The sequence below is a fragment of the Podarcis pityusensis genome, assembly GCF_964106645.2.
Source record: "Podarcis pityusensis genome assembly, chromosome: 16".
Lineage (NCBI taxonomy): Eukaryota > Metazoa > Chordata > Lepidosauria > Squamata > Lacertidae > Podarcis > Podarcis pityusensis.
Window position 1 is genome coordinate 19,743,017 of NC_138041.1, and position 26,989 is coordinate 19,770,005.

General features: G+C 46.9%; 2 protein-coding genes across 5 annotated transcripts in view; one reads left to right on the top strand and one right to left on the bottom strand.

Annotated features, from left to right (window-relative positions):
• Positions 1-25,032, top strand: part of TESC (tescalcin) — a 32,715-nt gene extending 7,683 nt beyond the window's left edge. For both annotated transcript variants that reach the window (XM_080986493.1, XM_080986492.1), the window contains exons 2-8: positions 14,855-14,924; positions 19,086-19,166; positions 21,826-21,965; positions 23,445-23,506; positions 23,663-23,770; positions 24,297-24,344; positions 24,712-25,032. In XM_080986493.1, coding sequence (XP_080842619.1) covers positions 14,855-14,924; positions 19,086-19,166; positions 21,826-21,965; positions 23,445-23,506; positions 23,663-23,770; positions 24,297-24,344; positions 24,712-24,789 — 587 coding nt within the window. In that variant the 3' untranslated portion in view covers positions 24,790-25,032. The remainder of the gene's footprint in view (positions 1-14,854; positions 14,925-19,085; positions 19,167-21,825; positions 21,966-23,444; positions 23,507-23,662; positions 23,771-24,296; positions 24,345-24,711) is intronic.
• Positions 25,033-25,615: 583 nt separating this feature from the next.
• FBXW8 (F-box and WD repeat domain containing 8) overlaps positions 25,616-26,989 on the bottom strand; it is a 64,002-nt gene continuing 62,628 nt past the window's right edge. For all 3 annotated transcript variants that reach the window (XM_080986326.1, XM_080986325.1, XM_080986324.1), the window contains one exon: positions 25,616-26,514. In XM_080986326.1, the coding sequence (XP_080842452.1) occupies positions 26,370-26,514 (145 nt within the window). In that variant the 3' untranslated portion in view covers positions 25,616-26,369. The remainder of the gene's footprint in view (positions 26,515-26,989) is intronic.

Below are 26,989 nucleotides of genomic sequence, written 5' to 3' on the forward strand. Positions count from 1 at the left end.
TGTGTTCAGTGTAACATGTGAGCACGCCTTCTATGTGACTTGAGTCGCTTTGATGCTGCTAACCTGCATTTCTGCCCCTTCGTTATACAAGTAGCAGACTCAGGACCACGAGGGATGCAGTGGCAAGAGGTTCGCTTTCTGTCTCTGCCTGAGTCCCTGCCCAAAAAAGAAAATGCAACTCCCAACTTGCTGTTTGCATTTCAGGGAGCAGGGAGAATAAATAAGACGCGATAAGCTCGCAGTCTTCAAATATTTGAATGGGTGTTGCATGAAGAGATTTTTCTTTTGGGTGCTCTGCTGAGTTTTGGTTCAACAGATTTGAATTAAAAAGAAGGGAAGAGAGTTTCCTGATGGTGCACCTGTTTTAACAGTGAAGCACTCTGGCTTTGAACTCCTTTGTTAAAATCTACCTCTCCATGCGCTGCCCTGTAAGTTTATTGTGGCAAAATGTTTTGTGAATTAGGAACATAGGAAGTTGGAGCATTTCTCCATCTAGCTCTGTATTGCCTCCACTAATCTTTATTATTATTATTATTATTATTATTATTATTATTATTATTATTAACATTTTATCATCACTATTTTATTATTGTACATACATGTAAATTTTTCATCTATTGTGGAAGCCTTTTTTTCAGCTGCACCATGTGGTCCATGTTATTGCTGCCTCTGACAATGGAAGCAGAGCAGAGCCATCACAACTAGTAGACACTGACAGTCTTATTTGTTGTCTATGAATTTGTCCAACCCTCTTTTAAAGCCATCCAAGTTGGTGGCCATCACTGCTTCTTGTGGGAAGGAGTCCTGCAGTTTAACTGTGTGAAGAAGTCCTTTCTTTTATCCGCCTGGAATCTTCATTGGAAGTCTGCAAGGTCTAGTGTTAGAAGAGAGGGAGGAAAAACTCGTCTCTGTCCACTCACTCCATGCCAGGCCTAATTTTATACACTTCTGTCGTATTGCCTCTTACTTGCTTGTTATGTACTGAGTTGAATAGGATCCAAAATGCAGCAGTCTGATTGGTCCTAGAACAATAGAATCCAGAATGCAGCAGTCTCATTGGTCCGCAGGAGCCACCCAATCCAACTCCAGGTGGAAGTGAATCCGCAACCTGATTGGCCTACAGGAGAATCCCAGAATTAGCCAATCACGTGGGGCCCATTGTGTAAATAATGTATATAAAGCAGTCACCAACAAAGAAGATGCCAAGAAGAGGGCGATATTCTTCAGCGTCTGTGGAGAGGAGTCGTTCGAAATCGCCCGGGCCAGAAGACATCGCTACTGTTCCTTACAGAACAATTATGGAACGGCTGAAGGGGCACTTCTCGCCGCAGCCCTCGGTGGTGGCTCGTCAAAATGCCTTCTACGCAAAGCAGAAAGCCCCTGGGGAAACCATAACACCACCTTTTCTCCTAACTAAAAGACCTGGGCTCAGCAACCTTTCCTCTGAAATCCATAGTGGGTAGAACATAGTGGGTCGGCAGCCTACCTCTCTGGGAGTCAGGAGATCTCTCTGTGCGCCTGTGTGGTGCTGAACGAAGAGACGTTTATCTTCTGTATAACTTAATTACTGGCTGATAGTCAGATGAAGCTTCTAGAGTGAGCTGGTGGTTGGAGAACGCGCCCCATGTTCTCATTTCAGAGAGGAAGAAGGAGTTGCAATGTAATCAGCAGGAAGGAGAAAGCCTTCGTTATATGGAATAGATGGGGGGGCAATCGGGGGCCACATGCCAGCAGTGAGTGGGGCCAGAGGCAAATGTGGGTGGAGCATTGAAGGTGCAATTCACCTTTGTACAGTAGGTTAGTTCAGGCATCCCCAACCTTCAGCCCTCCAGATGTTTTGGACTACAATTCCCATCATCCCTGACCACTGGTCCTGTTAGCTAGGGGTCATGGGAGTTGTAGGCCAAAACATCTGGAGGGACGCTGGTTGGTGATGCCTGGGCTAGTTTCTCCCCACAAACACATTCACCTATCCTCCATCCGGGTAAACATTATCAGAGTTCGAGGACATATCCCAGCCAGGCAAAAACACTCAAGGAGGGTGCAAAGCAAGGTCAAGGAAGGGGTGTGGCCTGAGGAGCAGGGGCGTGGCCTGAGGAGAGTCCTAAGGGCCAGATAGAGAGGTCTGGAGGGCCGCATTCAGGCTTGAGGTTCCGCACTGTGGCTACAGCACTCAGCTGGAAAAAGAACCCTAAGGAAGTATTTTAGGGGGTGCTCTTTTGCTTCTGGGAAGAGTTTGGAAGAAGAAGAGTTTGGATTTGATATCCCACTTTATCACTACCTGAAGGAGTCTCAAAGCGGCTAACATTCTCCTTTCCCTTCCTCCCCCACAACAAACACTCTGTGAGGTGAGTGGGGCTAAGAGACTTCAGAGAAGTGTGACTAGCCCAAGGTCACCCAGCAGCTGCATGTGGAGGAGCGGGGAAGCGAACCCGGTTCCCCAGATTACGAGTCCACCGCTCTTATCCACTACGCCACACTGGTTCTGGGGACCTGTCCCTCTTGTAGGAAAAGCATGGTCTGGATCTATGCCTTCAACCAGCTCTCCCTGGAATGTCCAACCCTTAGAGCAGTGGAGGGCAGTGCCTGCAAAACCCCTTGGCTAGGCAATGGTACCTGCAGGCTTAGGAGTTCAGCTGTTCCCAAACCGCAGATAAGGAAACGAGTGGCCCACGCCCTGGATGTGTGATAAAAAGGCGAAAGGGAAAATGGAAAGTTCTCACTGGCCATGATTCATAATGGGCGCAGCAATGACCTCACTCGAGCTCAGCATCTTTATGGTCAAAAGGTGACAGAGATGTTGTAACCTGCATCTTTTTTAAAAACAACAACAACTTTACAAGTTAAACAGGAACTGAAGAAGTGCAAAAGTGAGTGCACAGAGGGGCAGCTCTCTATCGCCGGAGCAAAACCAGCTATGGTGATGGCAGAAGGGAGTGGCGACCTGACAAAAGGCTGCAGTCAGATGCTGTTCCAGGAGCAGAAGTGGGTGGAAGGAACTGATCACTTAGAAACAGGGAAGCAAATCCCCAGTGGCAGTGTTTTTTAAAAATTCGTTGGCGCTCTGTTGTTTAAACCTGCAGCAAGGCTGTAAATCAAGCAGTTGCTCTGATGAATGGTTGCATGTTTGGTTCTGGCCTTAATAATAGGGTACATACACCTGTTGGTAAGTATTTATTAAAAGAAGAAGAAGGAGAAATCCAAAATGTCTCCATGGCACAAGTCTCTCCAGAAGGGTGCAGCCATATGATTGAGGTTTTATAAGCATGAGCTGAGGAGTGTCTTGAAATATCAAAATCCCTCTGATGCAAGAGGAACGGCCCCCCCCCCCAAACTGCTGTTGTACTAAGGTGCTATGGAACAACCTGAGGATCTCTGCTTTTCCTAAGTTTCTAGTCCTTGTGACTTGCAGAGAAAAACCTGGAGATGTGAAGGGCATGTACGGTGGTGGAATGATTGTAGACACAGGTTGAAGTTAGGAACTATGGCTCTAGTGCCCTGGGCTGCCCCATGCTTTAGGAACTTAGGAACTCCATGCCCCATGCTTTAGTAAAACTGCCTTATGTGGGGTCAGTCGGACCTACCTCAGTGTTGCCTGCACTGATTGCCAGTAGCTGACTGGGAAAGACTCCAGTCTGAAATCCTGGAGAGCTGCTGCCAGTCCGTGTAGGCAGTAGTGAGCTTGATGGACTCGGTGACCTGACTTTAATAAGGCAACTTCCTGTGTCAAGGTTTGGACCCATGGTCCTACAACATCTGGAGAGCTACAGGTTCCTGCCTCTTCTTTTTGGGGCATTTGCGTTGGAGAAGAGAGCCTTAGAGATCCTCCAGGGTCTCTATAATCCATGGGTTGGCAAACTAAGGCCCAGGGGCCACATCCAGCTAATTGCCTTCTGGATCCGGCCCACAGACGGTCCGGGAATCGCCGCGTTGATCGGCGTGGGGATTCTGATTATTTGGGCTGCACCATCCCCCCCCACACACCATGGTGTCTCTTCCCTCCTTCCTCCTGGCTTCTCCCTGCCCTGCCTAGAGGAGGAAGGAGGCTGGGCTTTGTTGAGCCACGGTTGACTGAGTGCCATTTTAAGCAGCCCCTCTCCGGAGCCACCCCTTTTGCACCACTCATCGTCCCTCCGCCACCGCCAGCCCCTGCCACTCGCAAGGCACAGGTAAGCAGCCACCAGGCTAGTCCGGTGCTGTGGAGAAGGGAGGGGAGAGTAAATCCCCCCCCCATATAGTTCGGCCCCCCACAAGGTCTGAGGGACAGTGGACTGGCCCCCTGTGGAAAAAGTTTGCTGACCCCTGCTATAATCCATTAGTTGAGAGCTGGACGAGTCCTGCCATCGCCGCAGCAGTGCAGGTGCAAGCACATAGGAGAAGAGGGCAGCCTCCAAAGCAACATGTGCTGCAATGGTGTCAGAAGTGGAGAAGGCTTTTTGTCCCGTGGGTTAAGAAGGGGCGAAGCTGCCCAGGAAGGAAAGAGCCCAAATACAAATTTTGGTCTGCAAGGGCTTCTCCTCCTGTTTCAACCTATTATTTGAGCAACGGCCCTGTATAATTAACAGTAATTGCATTACCTAATGGTTAATTAGGTAATGGCTGGGCTGGCAGTTAACGTGAACATAGATTTATAGGCATCATCAGAGAGGTGTGCTGAAATGTCAGGATCCTCACAAACGGTCTGATTGGAAGTGCTTTTGGCATCCCTAACAAGCCACTCTGCTGAATATAAACAAGATCTTTAAATTTGGGTTTCATAAGACGTCTATTTGGACACAGCTGGGAGTGCTTGCAGATTTGGAAGCTCTGCTAGCCGGGCTTTCTATTAGATTAGAGGGGGCGGGGGAAATTGGAAAGATGGAGAATGGGATGTCTGTGGCTTTCCCTAGTTGCCTGACCCCAAGTCGGGAAGACGGCACGAAGGAAAAATTGACGGGCCCCCTTCAGACATCCTTTTTATTATGCATTTGTGAACATCTGTGCTCATGCTGCTATCAGAGCAGTTATACATGATCCTACTCCTACTTTCAATATTTGTGTGGCTTTAAAAGAGGATGGGATACATTCACAAAGGAGAAAACAATCAATGGCTACTAGCAATAGCGGCTCTGCTCTGCTGCCGTGATTGGAGGCTGTGATGCTTGTGGATCCAATTTCTGGAAACCACAGAAGGGGAGAGAGTTGCTCTTGTGCTCGAATCCTGCTTAACGGTTTCCCATCTGGTTGGCCACTGTGGGAACAGGATGCTGGATTAGTCCCCCGCCCCCACTCTGGCTCACTTTACATTCTTATGGCTATGTGCTTTGGAGTTTTATTTCAGTCTACAACCATGAGGGCTAGGAACTTATTTTAAAAATTCAAGTATATAGTGGTACCCCGGGTTACATACGCTTCAGGTTACATACGCTTCAGGTTAAAGACTCTGCTAACCCAGAAATATTACCTCGGGTTAAGAACTTTGCTTCAGGATGAGAACAGAACATTAGCGAAAGTGGTGCTTCAGGTTAAGAACAGTTTCAGGTTAAGAACGGACCTCCGGAACGAATTAAGTACTTAACCCGAGGTACCACTGTACATCGTACCCTCCCTCTGCCTCTGGCTTCTTCTAATTCTTAGGTAGGCACCATATTCTGTACTCTGTGACCCAGCAGTGCTGATGGAGACTTCCAGGTCCTCTGATTCCTTGCACAATTCAGATGCCTTTAGTGGGTAAGACTTGCTAATCTGACTTGTTGCTGGCATCCGTCTGTCTCAAGAGACTATGGAGTGCATTTCTGGAGGTGAAGTCAAATCACTATGTTAGCAGCACCGAAGTGACCTGTCCAGAGTGCAAGTCTAGATAGTGTGCCTGGAGGTCCTGGGCTGCCCAGACGGAAAACACCCCCTCTTGGTCTCGCTGATGTGGTCCAAAGGAAAGCAGAGGAAGATGTTTGGCACCAACTTGGCTGCAGGAGTTGCTGGAAGGAGATGTACAAGGAGCCATCCAACCGCCTTAGGGACTCCACTCCAGATTTGTGTAGGGTTTACTCCTTAGCCTTTTCTTCTCCCGAAGATATCCCACAAGGCAGCAGAGGTTTAGGATCAGCGTTTTCCTTCTCTTAGATGCGCTACCTTCCCAGGTTATAATAATAATAATAATTTATTATTCATACTCTGTCCATCTGGCTGGGTTTCCCCAGCCACTCTGGGCGGCTTCCAACAAAGATTCAGAATACATTAAAATGTCACACATTAAAAACTTCCCTGAACAGGGCTGCCTTCAGATGTCTTCTAAATGTCAAGTACCGATAGTTGTTTGATCTCTTTGACATCTGATGGGAGGGCGTTCCACAGGGCGGGCGCCACTACTGAGAAGGCCCTCTGCCTGCTTCCCTGTAACTTTGCTTTTCGCAGTGAGGGAACCGCCAGAAGGCCCTCGGCGCTGGACCTCAGCGTCCAGGCAGAACGATGGGGGTGGAGACGCTCCTTCACGTTGACAAGCCCCATCTGCCCCTCACTTCCCTCTGCAGCATGTATTGAAATTGCCTTGATGACCTGCTCAACCTGATAGAGCCTGTCTTTGCGTGCAGAGGAAGTCCCTAACTCGCTGACGGTTTGAGACCCATTGGCTACCCTCTCCTGATTTAGCCTCCCAGACAAAGCTAATTCCCAGGGTGTGGCTGCTGTCTCACGCTGGCAGCTTCTAGGAGCCACAGGTGAGTGCAGGGTGGGGGACCAAAGGTGGAAAACCTATCCCAGAAGGCGCATGATGTGTCTCCCACCAGAGGTGCTACAAAACTTGACTGAGTGCTCCTTAAATGTGAGGATGGCCACTGAGGAAATGGTTTGGCTAATTTGCATGTTTGTAGGCGGGTCTCTCTGGAGGCCTGTTTCCTCGACAGCCACCGCGAACAGCTTTGATATGAGCTTTGTCACGTCATCCTCCGGATGAAGAGCAGATGGTTTGGAAAATGAGCAGGATGGAGCTTGTGCAAAAAAAGGTGGTTGCCATGTTCTTTCTGATGGTGGCAGAAAGCAGTCCCCCCCTCCCCCGCCAGCAATCCCTGGCTCCATCGCTTGTTAGCACTGCTATTTATTAATGGATTCAATTTATATGGGCTACCCTTCCTCTCAAGAAGCTGAAGGCATTTCTCTCTCTCTCTCTCTCTCTCTTGCATCCGCACAGCCCCCAAGATTGCATTTAGCTCTGATTCCTGCGTTGCAGGAGCGGGTGGCGCTGTGGTCTAAACCACTGAGCCTCTTGGGCTTGTCAATTGGAAGGTCTGCAGTTCGAATCCCTGCAACGGGGAGAGCTCCTGTTTGGTGTAGTGGTTAAGAGCCAGTGTGGTGTAGTGGTTAAGAGCGGTAGTCTCCTAATCTGGGGAACCGGGTTCGCGTCTCCGCTCCTCCACATGCAGCTGCTGGGTGACCTTGGGCCAGTCACACTTCTTTGAAGTCTCTCAGCCCCACTCACCTCACAGAGTGTTTGTTGTGGGGGAGGAAGGGAAAGGAGAATGTGAGCCGCTTTGAGACTCCTGAAGGGGAGTGAAAGGTGGGATATCAAATCCAAACTCCTCTTCTTCTTCTTCTTCTCTGTCCCAGCTCCTGCCAACCTAGCAGTTCAAAAGCACACCAGTGCAAGCAGATAAATAGGTACTGCTTCAGCGGGAAGGTAAATGGAGTTTCCGTGAGCTCTGGTTTCGTCACGGTTTAGTCATGCTGGCCACAAGACCCGGAAAGCTGACTGGACTAATGCCGGTTCCCTTGGCCTGAAAGTGAGATGAGCGCCACAACCCCATAGTTGCCTTTGACTGGACTTAACCATCCAGGGGTCCTTTACCTTTTTGTTTACCTGGGCTAGAATGCCCCTGGGCTCTCTTCCAACTCTGCAATTCCATAAGATTGGGCTAAGAGTCAGTGAAAGGCTACTGTTCTGAAAACCAGCAGAAGGCAGTATTCTCTCCATTTTGCAAACAGAAGCCTTGAGGGTTTTTTTGTCCACTGGCGGGGAGTTCCTTTCCAAATGGACACACCAATCCCTTACTGGGGGGAAACTCAACCTCTTAGGAAATCACCATTCCGAGTTTTGGTTTATAGCTTTAAGTGCCTGAAGTTTATATGATGCTTTAAAAAACAACAGCAAAGAGAAAAAATGTAAATGCAAAGTAAACTAAACTTCCAGATGTTTAAAGATTTATGGGTCCCTTAGTTTCCATGGCAATAATGATGTCAGGCAGTGAGAATGTCAAAAGTCAGTAGCAGGCGGGGGGGGGGGACGTAGAAAGCTAAATAAAAGGGAGGAGGGGGTCCCTTTTTTGTAAGAATAAGAAAAGCTACCCCCAAATTAGCTTTGTGTTTAAAATAGCAAAGCTGCATAAAGGTCATGGGTTGGAATTTGCAGCATCTGCGATGGAATGAGAGTACATATACGTGGGAACCCAGTGATCAAATGATACCATGAGTGATTTGGAGCAGGGATTTGTATTTTCTGGAGCATTCGAAGTTTCATTCCCCACCCCCTCTCTTTTAAGTTCACTGTTTATTTTTAAGATTTGTTGCATAATACGTAAGATTGGATTCGAACAATTTGATTATGGAGACAGCGACAAAGGCAGCAAAACCGTAATGTGATGATTTGCATCAGAGAAGTGAAAGGAGCCATACCTGAGGGTCACAGCTAGGCATAAAGACCACTTTGGGAAGCTGTAGGAAACATTTGATCAAGGATCATAGAATCATAGAATTGTAGGGACTGTGAGGATCATTTAGCCCAACCCCACGCAATGCAGGAATCTTTTCCCCAACTTGGGCTCAAACCCACGACCCTGCAATTAAGAGTCTTATGTTCTACCAACTGAGGAGGTCTGGGTAATAGGTTCACCCAGAAGTAGTAATAGTTGTTGTTTTTTGTAGTTTGGGGTGTTAAAATGCCCCCCCAGTTATATACTGCTAAAGGGGATCCCATGTGCCAATTTGCCATATTTGTTTTCATCCCTGACAACGCTGGGTCAGTGTTTCCAGGGTAAAAGACCTGCCTCTGGTCTACCATAGTTTGAGTATCTATGCTTGGCCCCAGGGACGCAGGTGGCGCTGTGGGTTAAACCACTGAGCTTGCCCATCAGAAGGTCAGCGTTTCAAATCCCCGTGACGGGGTGAGCTCCCGTTGCTCGGTCCCAGCTCCTGCCCACCTAGCAGTTCGAAAGCACGAAGTGCAAGTAGATAAATAGGTACCGCTCCGGCGGGAAGGTAAATGGTGTTTCCGTGCGCTGCTCTGGTTCGCCAGAAAGCAGCTTAGTCATGCTGGCCACATGACCCGGAAGCTGTACGCCGGCTCCCTCGGCCAATAAAGCAAGATGAGCCCCGCAACCCCAGAGTCGTCCACAACTGGACCTAATGATCAGGGGTCCCTTTACCTTTAGCTGTATGTTTGGCCCCACAGGTTTAAATAGCAGTTTGGAAATGGATGGCAAGGTGGGGTGGGGGTGGGATAATTTGATCAGGAAAGTGCTTGCGCCGTGGTTCCCCTGAATCGGGCCCTCTTTTAGAAGGTAGCCTAGTGGCTAGAGTGGAGTGGAGAACCCTTTTCAGCTGGAAAGCCACATTCCTCCTGGGGCAATTTTTGGGGAAGTGCTGGGCAGGGCCAAAGACAAAAGTGGGGGAAAGGATCACCGTCTTCCTACCCTATGCCAGAGTGGCACACTGGATTGCACCTGATGCCGCCATGCTTGTCCACCGGCTCTTTTCAGAAGCATACCAAAGCTCCCTTGGGCCCTTTACTCGTACCCCCTGCCCTATTCTGGCCCTCGCCAGAGGAGCTGAGCCAGCTGAGTGGAGATGTGCAGTTTTTGCGACCCTCTTAGTCCTGCCCCCTTGATGGGGGTCAACCTCACCAACCCCTAGGTATTCCCCAGTTTGTTTAACAGTGGTACCTCGGGTTAAGAACTTAATTGGTTCCGAAGATCCGTTCTTAACCTGAAACTGTTCTTAACCTGAGGTACCACTTTAGCTAATGGGGCCTCCAGCTGCCGTCGTCATACGGTTTCTGGTCTCATCCAGAAGCAAAGTTCTTAACCGGAGGTACTATTTCTGGTTACAGGTAGGTAGCCGTGTTGGTCTGCCATCGTCAAAACAAAATAAAAAATAAATTCCTTCCAGTAGCAGCTTTGAGACCAACTAAGTTTGTTATTGGTATGAGCTTTCGTGTGCACGCGGGTGGCACTCTGGGTTAAACCACAGAGCCTAGGACTTGCCGATCAGAAGGTCGGCGGTTCGAATCCCCGCGATGGGGTGAGCTCCCGTTGCTCAGTTCTTGCTCCTGCCAACCTAGCAATTCGAAAGCATGTCAAAGTGTAAGTAGATAAATAGGTACTGCTCCGGCAGGAAGGTAAACGGCGTTTCCGTGCACTGCTCTGGTTCGCCAGAAGTGGCTTAGTCATGCTGGCCACATGACCCGGAAGCTGTACGCCGGCTCCCTCGGCCAATAAAGCGAGATGAGCGCCGCAACCCCAGAGTCAGTCACGACTGGACCTAATGGTCAGAGGTCCCTTTACCTTTACCTTTACCTTTAAGGTGCTACTGGAAGGAATTGTTTTATTTATTTTGTTTCAGGGTTAATGGAGTCTGTAACCTGAAGCGTCTATAACCTGAAGCATCTGTAACCCGAGGTACCACTGTATTTTTATTCTTTTTTCAAAAAAAATCATTGTGCATTATGTGCTTTGATGTTTTTCACCACTCTGGGATTTGTTTAAGCAAAGAGCAGGTGATAAGTGCCCAAAACAAAATGTTGGTTTTGCCTGGGTTGTACAGGGAGTGGCGGTGAGATTGAGGCTTCTTGACATCGTCAGTAGAGCAGAGCACCATTATTTCATGAGTCAGCGTTAATAATCCTAACAAGCACCAGTTGTCAGCTGGCCTTCAAGAGTGAGTTTCCCTTCGGGTTTTGTTTTGTTTGCAGTTCGTGGAAAGGAAGTTGCTGAGTCAGAAGCAGATTCGAGCTTCTGCTTTCTTTCCAGAGACCTGGGACCTTCTCTGCTCCTGCAGGAAGGCATTAGTCCAGGGCAGGGGTCTTTTTCCCCCAGCCCGAGGGTCAAATTCTGTTTTGGAGAACTGTCCAAGGACCTTGCACCTGTGGTGGGCAGGGCCACAGGCAAAAGTGGATGGAACCACAAATGTAAATGTTATTTTAGTACAGTAGCCTAGTTTCTTCGCTCTCCTCCACCCTCCATGCAGCCAAGGACACATTCCAGCCAGGCAAAAACACTTGACAAGAGAGCAAAGGACTCTTGAGGGGTGTGGCCTGTGGGGAGGGGTGTGGCCTGGGAAGAGTCTTGAGGGCCAGATAGAGAAGCTTGCAGGGCCACATTTAGCTCCTGGGACTGAGGTTCCACACCCCTGTACTAAGTTGTGCTTTGGCTGTGACTCCTGCTTTGGCAGGGGTGTTGGACTAGATCAGTGCCTCCCAAGCTGTTTTGGACTACAATTCCCATCATCCTTGACCAGTGGTCCTGCTAGCTAGGGATGATGGGACTTGTAGTCCAGCAACAGCCGGAGAGACCCAAGTTTGAGGAACACTGGAGCAGATGATCCTTTGGGTCCCTTCCAACTCTACAATTCTATGGTCCTATGTCAGGGGGAGCAATGGAGGGTTAGGCACTAACCAGAGTCTCTATAGGTATGTGGCTTTTCTGGGCTCTGATTATCACCAGGCACTCCCATCTACATTGGCAGAAGTCGAACTCGTATCAGTTACAGGCTGGAACTTGGCAAATACCTGCCAGTGTTCAGCAAGCTGTTATCAGCTGGGGGTTATCAGCTGATCAGGTTATCAGCTGGGAGAGGGCAGGGTTTTGTTTTGTTGCGCACACAACCCAAGAAAGAAGTGTCAGTGGAATGGAGGGTGTGTGTGTGTGCGCGCGCGCATAAGAATGCAACAGCAACTCCAGAACTGAGAGCAAAAGTTGGGTCCATCTAGCTGAATGACATGAGGGTGCTGTGGTTTGAAATGGAGGGCTTTTATGTTCAGCTCCGTTAGCTGATCAAGGGGCTCAGCTGGATGATGTAAGTGGTCCCTTTTCATTTCCAAAGATTCTATTGTCATATATTGTACTAGGAGCTGCCCCCTCTGCTCACTAACCTCTTTGGCTACTCCCTTCCCTCACACTAGCCAATCCTCCCTCTCTTTATACCTTTCCTACCCCCTTGACTATTCCCCCACAGCTCACCCCAGTAGGCAGCCACACAAACCGCAGTGTGATGACACCCTTATGTTTCTATGTATATAAGAAGATACCAGTACTAGTCCTACTCAAAATATGAATGGAAGTTGCTAAGTTAGGTCCACTTATTTAGATGGGTGTGCTCCGAGTAGGGCTAGCATTGGATACAAGCCTAATGCTTTTTAATTTATTCTTTAAGTAGTAGTAGTTTATTAATGCTTGGGCCATAGGCCATTCACATATAAGGTAGATGGGTACAGTACAAAAACCAGTAGTATAAAAGACTGCATAATTTTTTATTTTATTTTTTAGTAAGTGAAGCTTTATTCTGTTTCTCCTGCTCTAAAACGATTTCCTTTTTTGTTCTTAATCTGGTTTATTGCCTAGATTTGGTTTTAATGTGTTTTTTTCCCTTCACACCTTGGATGTCCTTGCCAAGAGCAAAGAAGAGGCGTTCTTGAATATATTTTAAAATAAACTATAGTAAATATATATAAATATAAGTTTCCTTCCCTCTGAGTATAGAGGCGTATGTGATCCAAATCTTCATAGTCTCTCTCTCATATCTATTTATCTAATCAGCTTTGGGGGATATGATTATTTCATGATTTATATTGCTGCTGGTTTTCCCGTCCTGTTTAAAATAAGGTTTCGTATGAGTGCTGTTGTGGCCTGTGAAATGTTTTCCGAACCCTTTTTCCATTTTGAAGAGTTCTTGTTTTGTTATAATGAGATGTTTTAATTTTTAAGGTGCATTTATGCATGCAAGCTGCGTTTCGGAGGTCTTTGCCCTGAAATATATATAGATCCCCAACTACTTGTGTTATGTACTGAAGTTCTCATCCTGGGCCAGCAGGGGGATACTGTAGATAGTTTTCACTCAGGTCCACATATGCAAATAAAGGATTAAAAGTGACATTCAGTGATTGGATAGTTACAGAAAATGGTTACTGTTGTGTTCTATTGGAGCTCTATATAAGCAGGCTGGCTGAACCCTTCAGTTCAGTTCTGTTCTGGCCTGTGAATAAACCCACTACTTAACAACTTCCACGCCCCCTTTCAGGTCAAAGACCCCCTAAACACAATCACATATACAGTCACTTTAAACTGGCTAGTTGCCCACGTATTTAAAGGAAACCTCCTTTCCATTGGGAATGGTAGGATGGAAGGCACGGAGCCTGCCAGCAGGGGGAGCCAGAGCCTCTGGCAGGCAGAGCCAACTGATTCTAGCTGAGTGCCCATCTTCCTCCGCCTCCCTGCTGAGTTCTACAGTGGGTAAGATACTGAGACTGTGAGGAGGAGCAAGCTGACAGGCAGGGGCATCCCTAGACAGGTTGTGAGTAAGAAGGCAGGCCAGTGGAGGCTGCCTGAGGGCAGTCTGAGCTTGGTGGGGCAGTGCCCACCTGCCCAAACGGCCTGCCTCTACTGCTTCATTCATGCCAACGGAGGCTTCCCTTTCAACGCAAAGAGCTCCGTTGGATATTCCAGGACAAAATGGTCCTTCCTGGTCTTGTTTTGCATGGCAGCCAAATCCTAAGGGAGATGTTTGAGCATCTTCTGACAGGTTAATTTGTATTTCTTTTGCAATGCAAAGCAGTTGTGAGACTTCCAGTTTGATCAGAGGAAAAGCCTTAACCCTTACTTCTGCTCTTCTCTGCCTCGAGATTGCACACATGGCTTTTCGGGGAAACACAGTAGTGGTGACCTGTAATATGATCTCATCCCCCCTCTTCTTTTTTCACCACAAAGGATTTCTTAAAACTGGAATACGGGACTTGTGGTGCAGGTGTTTCTGGGGGTGGGGAAGAAAATAAATCCAATCTGAATGTAAAGGCAAATCAACCGCATTTGTGCTTTCTGAAACAGTGGTACGCAAACTGAAACACAGCCACGCTTCAGAATACATACTGTGGTGCCTTGCAAGACAAAATTAATCCGTTCCGCAAGAGTCTTCGTCTAGCGGTTTTTTCGTCTTGCGAAGCAACCCTATTAGCGGCTTAACGGATTAGCGCTATTAGCGGTTTAGCGGCTATTAAAGGCTTATCGGCTTATCGGATTAGCTGCTAAAAGGCTATTAAAGGCTTAGCAGCTTAGATAAAGGGGGGGAAAGCGAAAAAAAAATCTCAAGACTCGCAAGACATTTTCGTCTTGCGAAGCAAGCCCATAGGGAAATTCGTCCTGCGAAGCAACTCAAAAACGGAAAACCCTTTCGTCTAGCGGGTTTTCCGTCTTGCGAGGCATTCGTCTTGTGGGGCACCACTGTACTGTGAATTGCAGTTTCTCCAGCCCAGGCTACATGCACTATGGGAAGATGTGCTCAAAGTGCGTAGTCTGATTAAAAAGTGTGCTATATTTTTGGAAATCGGTTTGCCAAAAAATATCAGGCAAAATTGCGTACAAAAATCAGCCGCAAACTGCTGGTGAACTTTCATGAATAATAATAAGAATAATAGTAATCGTAATAATAAATAAATAAATAAATAGCCTCATGTGGAAAACTGAACTTAAAATGGGGGTGGAAATGAGAAAGGGGGGGAAATTGAAATTGGCATATTTGCCCAGCCCTAGTGAAGGGTGCTAGTGAAGGGTGGAGTTTACAAGTATGCAAGGGTTAAAAATAAATTAATGGAGTGTCTGTCTGTCTCTTCTCTCCATAGTCACTTCAGATCAAATTGAGAATCTGCATCGGCGATTCAAGCAGCTAAGTGGGGATCAACCAACTATTCGGTACAGTATTACCTATTCTTAGCCCTATATCATGATGGATTTGTTCAGTGCTTTTCTTCTAAAAAGATGTTTACGGGTATTCTCATTTTGACTCAAGAAAATCAACATTTTGTAGTTCAAATCGGGGGAAATAAATACAGTAAATGGACAAAAGATTCACAAAATGTTTAAGGGTATGCATGCCCTTGCGTACCCCCAGAAAAAAGCACTGGATTTATTCTCTAAGTGTGGATACTTAATGAAGCCCAACACTAGGAGGGTTCACATGTCACATGACGTAGGGCTGCCAGATGTCGGGAATTTCCTGGACATAGGTGGGTAAACAGTGTCTGGGTGGAAATCCCTTGAATGTCCTGGAAAATTTGTTTTTTTACGAATTTCCTTTAAAATAGCTCCAAACCTCTCTCTCGCTCCCTCTCAAGATTTTTTTTTTGGGGGGTGGGTGGGGGGAGCTCAACTTTTGTGTCCGGATTTTCACTTTTTGAAATACAGCAACCCTACATTAAGCAATTGTACAGCCTCTGTACCTGTGTACAGAAGTAGTTGAGCTGTACGCACGTAAGTTATTCCTATGGAACTTTCAACAAAGTATACAATCCTGTAGCAGAGACATCACCTTGCCAACAAAGGTCTTTATAGTTAAAGCTGGTTTTCCCAGTAGTGATGTATGGAAGTGAGAGCTGGACCATAAAGAAGGCTGATCGCCGAAGAATTGATGCTTTTGAATTATGGTGCTGGAGGAGACTCTTGAGAGTCCCATGGACTGCAAGAAGATCAAACCTATCCATTCTGAAGGAAATCAGCCCTGAGTGCTCACTGGAAGGACAGATCCTGAAGCTGAGGCTCCAATACTTTGGCCACCTCATGAGAAGAGAAGACTCCCTGGAAAAGACCCTGATGTTGGGAAAGATGGAGGGCACAAGGAGAAGGGGACGACAGAGGACGAGATGGCTGGACAGTGTTCTCAAAGCTATGAACATGAGTTTGACCAAACTGCGGGAGGCAGTGGAAGATAGGAGTGGCTGGCGTGCTCTGGTCCATGGGGTCACGAAGAGTCAGACACAACTAAACAACAACAAATACAATCCTGTGTACCTGCATACATGATACTTGAGCTGTACAGACAGACAAGCATTCACTATTTCACACAAACACTTGTACATGCATGTGTACAGACAGCTTGTACCTGTGTTCAGGGTAATAATGCATAAACAAGCCTAGGCTCATCCATGCATGAGACAGAGGCATCCAAAGTCTTGAGGGTGAGGGAGAGAACCCGAGTGTTGAAGTAGTACAAAAAGGTTTAAGGAGGGGATAAAACCTCATGAGTGAACTTGTACACTGCTTGGAGAATTGTTTTGATCAAGCAGTTTACAAATTGTGTTGTGTTGCTGTTTGGGGGGGGGGGAATAATCCACACCCTTTTCTATCATTCCAGTGAGGACTGGGGGTGCTCAGTAGGCATGCAATGCTGTCTAGGTGTGTTTTTGGTGGGGGGGGGGTGGAATGAAAAACTGAGCGAGGTGCAATGGGATGGAGTATCCCGAAAGATGGCATAGCTGGCGAACTGAAACCCTGGAGCAGTGGTTCCCTAACTAACCGCCCCCCCCCCATTGGACCATTTGAAAATTGCTGACGGTCTTGGTAGACCACTCCATGATTAAATCCCCCCCCCTTTGGTGCAATTGTAATGCACTGTGTTACTTATTTCATTTTATCGTATTGCGATTTGAATTCTGTGCCGTTTGGACTGCAATACAACACAATGCAATAGATAATAAAAGATGCAATAGAAATACTATTAAAAACCAATATGAATGATGAATGCAATGGATGTGCCATCTCCTTGTCTTCAGCCACAAATCCAAAGGCTCACCACGGAACAGCTGAATGAAGTTTTTTCACCGCTGGTGGTCTGCGGACCACAGTTTGGGAAAGACCTCGCTGGAGCACTCCATGCTGCAACATGTTGATACTTTTAACAGGGAATATGCTGCATTCTTAGGAAGATACCGTCCACTCTGGCTGGCAGCAGCTCCCTAAGATTAGGGGCAGGTATCTTTCCCAGGCCTGGAGATGCTGAGGATTAGAATAATAGAGTGATGGCATTTTAGAGTTGGAAGGGACCACAACGGTCATCTAGTCCAACCCCCTACAATGCAGGAATCTTTTGTCCAACGTGGGGCTCGAACCCATGGCCCTGAGTTGGAGAGTCTCATGCTCTACCGGCTGATCCATGTGATTGAACTGAACAGCATTTTTCATCCTCTATCTCTGAGTAATGGCCCATTCCCAATGCACCAGGAACAGGTGATTAGTGACCCTCTAAATTAGTGGCTTTCAAAGGTCACAGATTCCCCTTTGAAGATCTGGTAGAAGCTATGGACCCCCCTCCCAGAAAAATCCACACCTATACATGAAATGTTGCATACAATTTATTTTATTGCATTGTGTGGGTTGATGGACCCCCCTGATGAATCCCATCCATGGAGCACAGGTTAAGCATCCCTGTTCTGTATGATTTTTGACTCCAGCTCCCATCATGTTTGACCACTGGCTGTGCTGGTTGGGGCTGATGAAGTGCCATTGTTTATACTGGGTTGGAAGAACAGATGGACTGGACGGAAGCAGCTTCCCCCGTTGCACAGCCAACTTCACAGGGAAGGGTGCAATGTGGAGACTGGTCCTTGTCAAGGTCTGCCCTGGGCCGATTGTCCCATCAAATAACGGCTTGCTAATCAATTGGCTGCTTTCTGCCCTGTTCTCTCCCGTAATGAGATTTTGCTCCTCCAGGCCAATCCCCAGATGGCTCTCTTGAAAGCACAGGCCTTTCTCCGTACAAGGCTTGCGGCTTTTGTGGGGAAGCAGGCGAGGCCATTGACCAGGAGGAAGACACCTCCTCTTTCCTGCTCCTACCACTAACCCATGCCTGGTGCCTTATCGCCGACTGGGTGGGGAATCACAGGGAGAGGAATCTACAAGACCCATAATCTCTGAACCATGGGGCTGATGGGAGTTGGGAGTCCCAGCAATCCTGGCTCCTCATCCTTGGTCCAGATCAGGGAGAGGGGAACCTCCGGCCCTCCAAAGGATGCTGGACTACAACTCCCACTGGCCCCACATTACCCCACTCTTACTTACCATCCCAGGCCGCCCATCTGCGGCCACATTGTTCTTTCTTTTATCAGATCAAAATGATCAGACAACAGCAAAGGTTGCTAGGTTTATCGAAGGTGCAGTGAGATTAAGGGCCACTATCTGAACAATAATCTTGGTCATTTGATTCCCCATTTTACCCACTGTTGTCTTTTTATTTGTATATATTGCTTGTATTATGTTGCCATGGCCGTTGGCCAATGCGAATAAAGTTTATCTCATCTTATCTTATCTCACTGACCCCAGCAAGCATAGCCATTGCCCAGTGAAGATGGGAGTTGTGGTTCAATAAATGTTGTGTCTTGATGCTTATGAAGGGGAGGGCGGTGTTCTGAAATGTTGGCTCCCAACTCCTACCCATAGTTTGATGTCAAGTGAGAGGGATAGTTTCCTGTGCTGGTTTCTCCTCCTGCTGCTCAGCCAGCTGGCCTCCACCTGAGCTGCACAGCAGGTTGACCTTTCTGTAGGAAAATATACAAACGGTTTCAGGCAGAGTCGCAGAGGAGGCTCGCTCTGTAAGGGGGCAGATGTCCTGCCAAGAGGCAGGAGGGAAGCTGCTTTGTCCCTTCCCTAGAAAACCAGCGGAGAGATCCTGAGGTCACTGGGAAAAGGTCACCCAGTGAACTTCATGGATGAATGGGGATTTGAACGTTGGCCTCCCAAGTCCTAGTTCGGCACTCCAGTCATCACACCACATTGGATATTAGAACTATTATTTAGCTAGTTACTGAACTTATGTCCCTATGCTTTTCCACTTAGAGCCGAGGGTAGCAAACTGGTGTGCCATTTAAAACAAAGCAAAGCATTCTATAAAACAGTTCAAAACATTCCCAAAGCCATGAACCTAAAATCTTCAAAATGCGAAAACAAAAAAACCAAATCAAACCAAACCTCAGCTCTGCCACTGAGCCATGACCCTGTGCTGAAGAGATCGCTCATTTGTCTTTAGAAACCTGTCTCTCTCTCTCACTATTTCTTTCTCTTTGTCCTTTTCTACTTCCGCAGCAAGGAGAACTTTGATCGCGTCCCTGATCTGGAGTTCAATCCAATTAGATCCAAAATTGTCCAGGCCTTTTTTGACAAGAGGTAATGTTGTGGGTGCTTGGCCTCCCCGGGGGGGGGGGTGTTCTCTATAGCAACAAGAACTGTGCTGCTCTCCTTAACCTCGAATCCCTCTCCGCACATAAGCCATTAAAAAAACAGTAAAGCGCATAAACAAGCACCTAAAAACCAGTCATTGATTGAGGCAGCTTCGACGTCCTGTTTTTCAGTGCCTGCTAAAGGCTGCTTTCGTTAGGCAAAATTACAGACGTGTAATTTCATTAGGCAGACTTGTCGATAGAACCAACCATTTCAAGAACATTCAGATAATTTTATTATGCCTACTGTTTTTTAAGGTCTGGTTTTATTGCTATTCTTCTTTTATTCTAGTGAATATTTTATTGCATTTTATGTAAATGGCTTAAAGCTTTTTATTATTATTATTGATATTCAATGGTCTATAAATCTTGCCAAATAAACAAAATCAAGTATTTCATTTGGTGGCCCCTGTTTGATGGCATCCCAAACATTGCCCCCCTTTACCTGGGTGCCTTCCGCCTTCCTCTTGCATCAGAAGGATGAGACTAGCAGTGGCTTACTAGCCATGATGGCTGTGCTCTGCCTCCATGGTCAAAAACAGGATGCATTTTGCACAGTGCATAGTTAAACTGTGGAACTCATTGCCACAGGAGCCAGTGATGGCCACCAAGCTGGATGGCTTCAAAAATGGGTGTGTGCAAATTCATGCAGAATAAATACGACTTATCAATGGATACCGGGCATGATGGCAAAGCTCTCCTTTGAATACCAGTTGCTAGAAACTAATCCAGAATGCGGCAGCTAGACTGGTGACTGGGAGTGGCTGCCAAGACCATATAACACCGGTCCTGAAAGACCTACATTGGCTCCCAGTATGTTTCTGAGCACAATTCAAAGTGTTGGTGCTGACCTTTAAAGCCCTAAACAACCATGGCCCAGTATACCTGAAGGAGTGTCTCCACCCCCATTGTTCAGCCCGGACACTGAGGTCCAACGCTGAGGGCCTTCTGGCGGTTCCCTCACTGGGAGAAGTGAGGTTACAGGGAACCAGGCAGAGGGCCTTCTGGGTGGTGGCACCCGCCCTGTGGAACGCCCTCCCATCAGATGTCGAGAAAATAAACAACTATTTGACTTTTAGAAGACATCTGAAGGCATCCCTGTTTAGGGAAATTTTTAATGTTTGGTGTTTTATCGAGTTTTTAATATTCTGTTGGAAGCCACCCAGAGTGGCTGGGGAAACTCAGGCAGATGGGCAGGGTATAAATAATAAATTATGATTATTATGAAACCACAGGATGGGAGTGTTCTCTCTTGTGCTCAGGTCCTGTTTGCTGGTTTCCCAACGTGTGAGAAAAGGATGCTGGGCTTGATCGAGAAGGCTTTTCTTATGCCCCATGCTGTTGCTGCCATTTATTTATTTTTGCAACATCCACACGGTTTCATCCTCAAAATGCCAATGCATGCTTTTTAAACGCTGTTGACCTAGATTTCCCCTTGCCACAGAAAATCCAGTTAGTCAGACCAACTCATCACGCCTCTGCAGTTACTGTTGGTGTAGACAATCCTTAGCACTTTGGGGACTTTGGCTGTGTGTGTGACGCATTCCATTCTTCTATGGATTTGTTTGCAAATGGCAATTGTCACATTTAAATTCTGTAAGTAAACAATTTATCCTCTGCTTATTTTATCACAGTTTATATACTGCTTGATTGTAAGCAGAAGGGAAAACCTCAAAGCAGTTTACCAAAAGAAGAGAACAATGACGTTAGCAGTAAAAACGTGAAGCTTTCAAATTAAAATCAGTTATCAGATAAAACCAGATTAAAACACATGTCGGCATTCTGCATATTTGGCTAAAGATAAAGGTAAAGGGACCCCTGACCATTAGGTCCAGTCGTGACCGACTCTGGGGTTGCGGCGCTCATCTCGCTTAATTGGCCGAGGGAGCCAGTGTACAGCTTCCGGGTCATGTGGCCAGCATGACTGAGCCACTTCTGGCAAACCAGAGCAGCACAAGGAAACGCCGTTTACCTTCCCGCTGGATCAGTACCTATTTATCTACTTGCACTTTGATGTGCTTTCGAACTGCTAGGTGGGCAGGAGCTGGGACCGAACAACGGGAGCTCACCCCATTGTAGGGATTCAAACCGCCGACCTTCTGATTGGCAAGTCCTAGGCTCTGTGGTTTAACCCACAGCACCACCCACGTCCCTATATTTGGATAGGCTTGCCTTAAAAAGAAAAGGGGTTTTTAGCTGTTGCTGGAGAGGTACCTGCCTCGCGTCAATAGGCAGGGAGTTCCAAAGTTTGAGTGCTGCCACAATGAAAGATTTGAGTTTTTACAAATGTGTTGATTTTATTCAAATGTCTGGGACACCCTCACACAGCAGCCAACCCATTTCTAAATAAGGCTGTGCCTTTGCAAACACACTTCCCTCACCCCATCCCACCTTACCCCACCCCCAAAAGCACAGGGGCCGATGGGTGTGTAGAACAAGGGTTGCCAACACGGTGCCCTCCAGATTCTGCTGGGCCCTGACTCCCATCACCCCTGGCTATTGCCCATGCTGACTAGGGCTGCATTGGGAGCCCAGCCAGAGGATGGAGGGCTCTACATTAGGTGTTCCTCATGTCGAAAGTGTTCTGAGTGCTTTCGTGCCAATAGGAACCTGCGAGAATCATCGGACGGGTTCGCGGAGGAGATCAACTTTGAAGACTTCTTGACGATCATGTCCAATTTCAGGCCCATTGAGATGGACATGGACGACGAGCAGCTCGATCGATTCCGGAAGAAGAAGCTAAAATGTAAGGTGCTCCCTTTTCTCGATTGAGCCTGTTGCTTTGTTGGCAGACGGGAGGAACGGTCTGCATGAACCCACTGCGTTCATTTTTAGCTGTAAAGAGTGTGGTTCCCGGAGCTTCTCTCCTTCTTCCATGTCTACTATGTGCCTTCCCATCTCCCACTTCAAAGTCATCCAGAGGATAAACTTTTTCCTATCGAGGGCCACATTCTGTTCTGGACAAATGAAGGTGCTTTGGATAAAGAACTGATCCTGTACTTATTGAGAACTGCCAGAATGGTTATTGTAGAAATAGTTTTTAAAAGGAATCTTTAGAGGGATTAAATAAGGATTTATGGTACAGTCAGAATCTGGTCCATAGCGATTATGGAAAAATTACCATATTTTTTGCTCTATAAGACACACCCGACCATAAGACACACCTATTTTTAGAGGAGGAAAACAAGAAAAAAAATATTCTCTCCCTCTCTGCGCAGCGCCTCTCCAGCAAAGCAGGCGGAGAAATGGAAGGGGCTCTGTTTCTCCTCCCGCTTTGCTGAAGGGGCACTGTGCAGAGAGGGAAAGCTGCGCAGTGCCTCTTCAGCGAAGCGAAGTCAGAACAGCACGAGGGATCGCTGCGCAGCGAAAGCAGCAATCCCTCTTGCTGTTCTGGCTTCTGGGATAGCCATGCCAAGCCTCTTCAGGGCAGGGGGAGCGTTCCTCCCGTTGCCCTGAAGTGGCTTCGCACGGCTATCCCTGAAGCCAGGAGAGTAAGAGGGATCGGTGCACACCGATTCCTCTTGCTCTCGTGGCTTCAGTGAAAGCTGCGCAGCCTGCATTCACTCCATAAGACACACACACATTTCCCCTTACTTTTTAGGAGGGGGAAAGTGCGTCTTATAGAGCGAAAAATACAGTACGTCGAAGGTTAAGGTATACCAGAGGACACCCCCCCCCTTCCCTGCCCATCATTTTCAACCAGGGGGGTGAAAACTTATTTCATGACGGTGATAATGTTTAAAGGCCTCCTGTGAGTTATGCTCTTTGGCATTCTTGGCGACTTCTCATCGTCAAGAGAGAACATCGTAAACCGTTAAGGACAATATCCCGAGATTTATAAGTAAAGCAAATCCTATATTTTAAGAAAGAATATGTTACTACGCTCCAATATCAGTAATTGTCTCCCCCCCCCCCATGGGCTATGAATGAGATGACCAACATTTTTGGTCCGTGTGTGTTTAATTTGCATTTGCATTCAAGCTGTAGTTATTTTTCTAAGTCATTAAATTATATGTTCTTGATTTTGCACACACACAAACACCCTTCCCCTGCCTACTGGCACAAGAACTCTGTTGGTGTTTGATACAGTCCCTGATTTGATGTTAGGCTCAGTTACCATTGTGCAGGGTAAATGTGGGTTCTGAAGGAATTTATTTCACGCATAGTACTGTGCTTTTAAGCTGCTTACTCCTGACCCTAATTTATTTTGCCTTCTCTCCCCTAGTTCTTTTCCACATGTACGATGCAGACAGTGACGGCAAGATCACTCTGCAGGAATACAGGAATGTAATGTATTATTATTATTATTATTATTATTATTATTATTATTATTATTATCATTATTATTATTATTTGGGCATCCCACTCCCTTAACTGCATTTTCAACGACCCGGCACCGCTCCTCCTCCTCCAACCAGTTTGCAACTTGCTTCTGCCCTCCAGATTGTGCAAGAGATGCTTTCGGGGAACCCCCACCTGGATAAGGAATCAGCGAGGTCCATCGCAGACGGAGCCATGATGGAGGCTGCCAGCATCTGCGTGGGGCAAATGGTAGGCTGAGCGCAACGCTGCAGATGACCAGCACACGGTCATTCCGAGGCAAGGAAGGGATGTAGCTCAGTGGTAGAGCATCTGCTTGCCCGCAGGAGGTCCCAGGTTCAATCCCCATCTCCAGATAGTGCTTGGAAAGTGGGGGGGGGGGGGTGGAGAGGTACAAAGCAGGATTGAACTCCCCATACACAGCTGCTGATGCTATTCCACTTTCTGCAGCTGTGTCTCTCTGCCCCCACACCTGACATCAGGTGTGTGGCATGTGGGTGTGTTTTTAGAAAAAAATGGACTGGTGGGCCAAGTTTGGCCCAGGTTCCCCAACCATTTTAATGTTGATTTGTGTTTTTCCTCAATTGTGCATTAAGGTTGTGCTGTAAGCCCTTTTAGGAAAACGTCGCCCTTAAGAATGGCATGTAGGTTTTTGCTTTGAGTTAAGAAGTAAGAGCCCTCCGTTTTTTCTCTGAATGCCTCCTCTGCCCTTATAGGACTTTCACCTATCAACGTAATGCTTCTGTTCTTGTTGCAGGAGCCGGATCAAGTATACGAGGGAATCACATTTGAAGACTTCCTTAAGGTTAGAATGGATGCTCACCCTATTGCTTGGCGGAAGTGATGGAGACCAACCTGTGGGAGGGGCGGGGGCAGGAGAGTGAGAGGAGACAGAGAGGAGGGACACAGTGCTAGGCTTTCTGTTACCTCTAAAACTGGATCCTGTTTTATGGGTTTAAATCGCCTTAACCCTGCTTGATATGTTTTTATATTGCTGCTTTATTGGTTTTAGGCTGCATTTTAATGATTTTTTTTCCTGTTAAATTGCACGTTGCTTGAAAGATTTTTTAAAAATTAAGTTGTCATATAAATGTTTGTGGCCTGCAGCATTAAAAGGGCCCCTAACCTGTACTCATGGCTCAAGCTTGCTTTTGTTGCCTCTCCACCGGCAGATCTGGGAAGGGATAGACATTGAGACCAAGATGCACGTTCGTTTCCTGACCATGGAGCCGATTGCGATGTGCTACTGACCATGGAGAAGCTGGGACTGAGGTGTTGGTGCCTTCTGGAGCGACCTGGGACGGAAACCGTCAGGCGGTCGATACGGGTATTAAGGGGGAACTGCATCTCCCACGGCTGGGGCAGTTTTTTTTTGCAGGGGGGCGTTGCAGGTTTAGGAGTTGATGTGCCTGGCTTTGGCTTTACAGCTATTTTCTCTCTCTTGTCTACACTAAAAAGCCTCAAATCATCAATAAAGCAGGTTTTGTTTTTAATTCTTGGCAGAAGCTTGTTTACTTGTGGGTCCTGTGATCAGATACAGTCATGGGACTCAACTTTTAAAAAACCGGGTACTCTTCTTAACCAAGGGTGAGGAATCAGATCCAGATTATCTTACATCTATCTACTATATATATATTGGAAAGTGATTTCTGTCTGTTGTCTTAAAATATCATTACCAAACTTGGCGTGAGGGTTCCCAGGGCAGGGGCGGTGCTCTCTGTTGACCTTTGCAAGCCAGCCACCATTTTGAACCAAGATGGTGGACTGCACCTGTTCTTTGGCATAGACTTGACCACTCTCGAAAAACGTGACTTTGGCACATGACTTCCCTCGATTTTTGGAGCAATGAATCCAAACTCACAAATTACACCATCCATTTTTGGGGGGGTGGTTCTACAAAATCCTGGGCAGTCCAAGTACTCTTCGCTAATTGTTAAATAAAACTGGAGCAACATGCCCCAAGGAACAGGGGATGCCCTGTGTAGCATGAAACATGCCACTTTGTTATTCCCAGTTGGTACAGTTATATTTATAAAAGTATTTATATCCACTAAATCACGAAACATACCAAAGGGATTCACAACATTAAAACATTAAAATGTATACGGTAAAAGCATGGGAAAACATTTAAAAGCAAAAAAAGTTTAAAAACAAGCATCAATAAACCATTGTAGGAGATGTGGTTGAGTCTAATTTTAACAAAGCTCATTTCTTTACGCCATCATCACCACCACCACCATCATCATCATCAATAGAAAAGGTTGTTTGTTTGTGTAAACATGTCCAGAAGCATGTTATAAGTTCCCAAGTGTGTTTCAAGGGCTATCTGACATCCTGTGAGGAAATGGTGAGTGATTTACACATGCTTTCAAGAGGTCCTGTCGTTCACTTGCTATCTCACTGGTCATGGTCCCAGCCCTCACATTTCCCAGCCCCATAAGTAACCTAAAAGATCAGGCCTGGGCCCAAGGTTAGGAAGTCCAGTCTCTCTACCTGCTTGGCTCCCTGTTTTAACTACTCCCTTCTGCTCCTCTTCCGGGCCTGTGTCACTTTGGGCCAGCACTTCTCCTCCATTCCTACTGCGCCATGTCTGGGTTTTGCAAAGCGTCACACCCTGCCCGCTGCATCCGCTCCATCCCTCATCATCATCTGCCTTGCTGCATCCAGGTGGGTTTTAGGGGCATCACTGAGGATCATCTTTGCATTCTCCTCCGTGTGTTTCTGCGGCAGCCACTGCCGTGACCCAGACACCTTCCTGTGGACGTGGGCACCGTCCTTCCTGCTCCACGTTGGTCGGCCTTTGATCAGCACCTCTTACTTCCCGTCACAGCTAGATGTTGTCGTAGGGGACCGCCAGGCCAATATTGTAGTTGTAGCCTGTTGTTTCGTTGTAAGAGGAGCGGCAGATAGGAAGGATGCTCTCTGCAGCCAGCTGGTCCACCGAGAACTCATACGCATAGATGATTCCTCGATGTCTGATTTGGGGAGAGAATAATAATAATAATAATAAATTTTTATTTATACCCCGCCCTCCCCAAGCAAGACGGGCGGCATTAGCATGATTAGCATGCATATTATTGTTGTTGTTATTATTATTGTTGTTATTATTATTATGACTCCTTAGTCACCCGTTACCTAGAAACTCCAAGCAACTTAGATTGACAAAACATAAACATAACCGCATTATACCATTGTGGGGAAAAGGAGCACAACATTCATTTCATTTGTATACTGGCCTTCATCCAAAGATCACAGGGAAGTCCACAGCGTAAAAATACAAAATAAAAACACAAAATATGCAATAAAACAAAAGCAGAACAAACCAATAACCCCGCCTCCCGATACATTTAAAAGGTCACAGAAGGTTAAATCAGCCTACTGCTCGATTGAAGAGAACAGTTTTCGCCTGGTGCCTAAATATTTTTTTTGGGGGGGAAGGGGGCAAGCCTC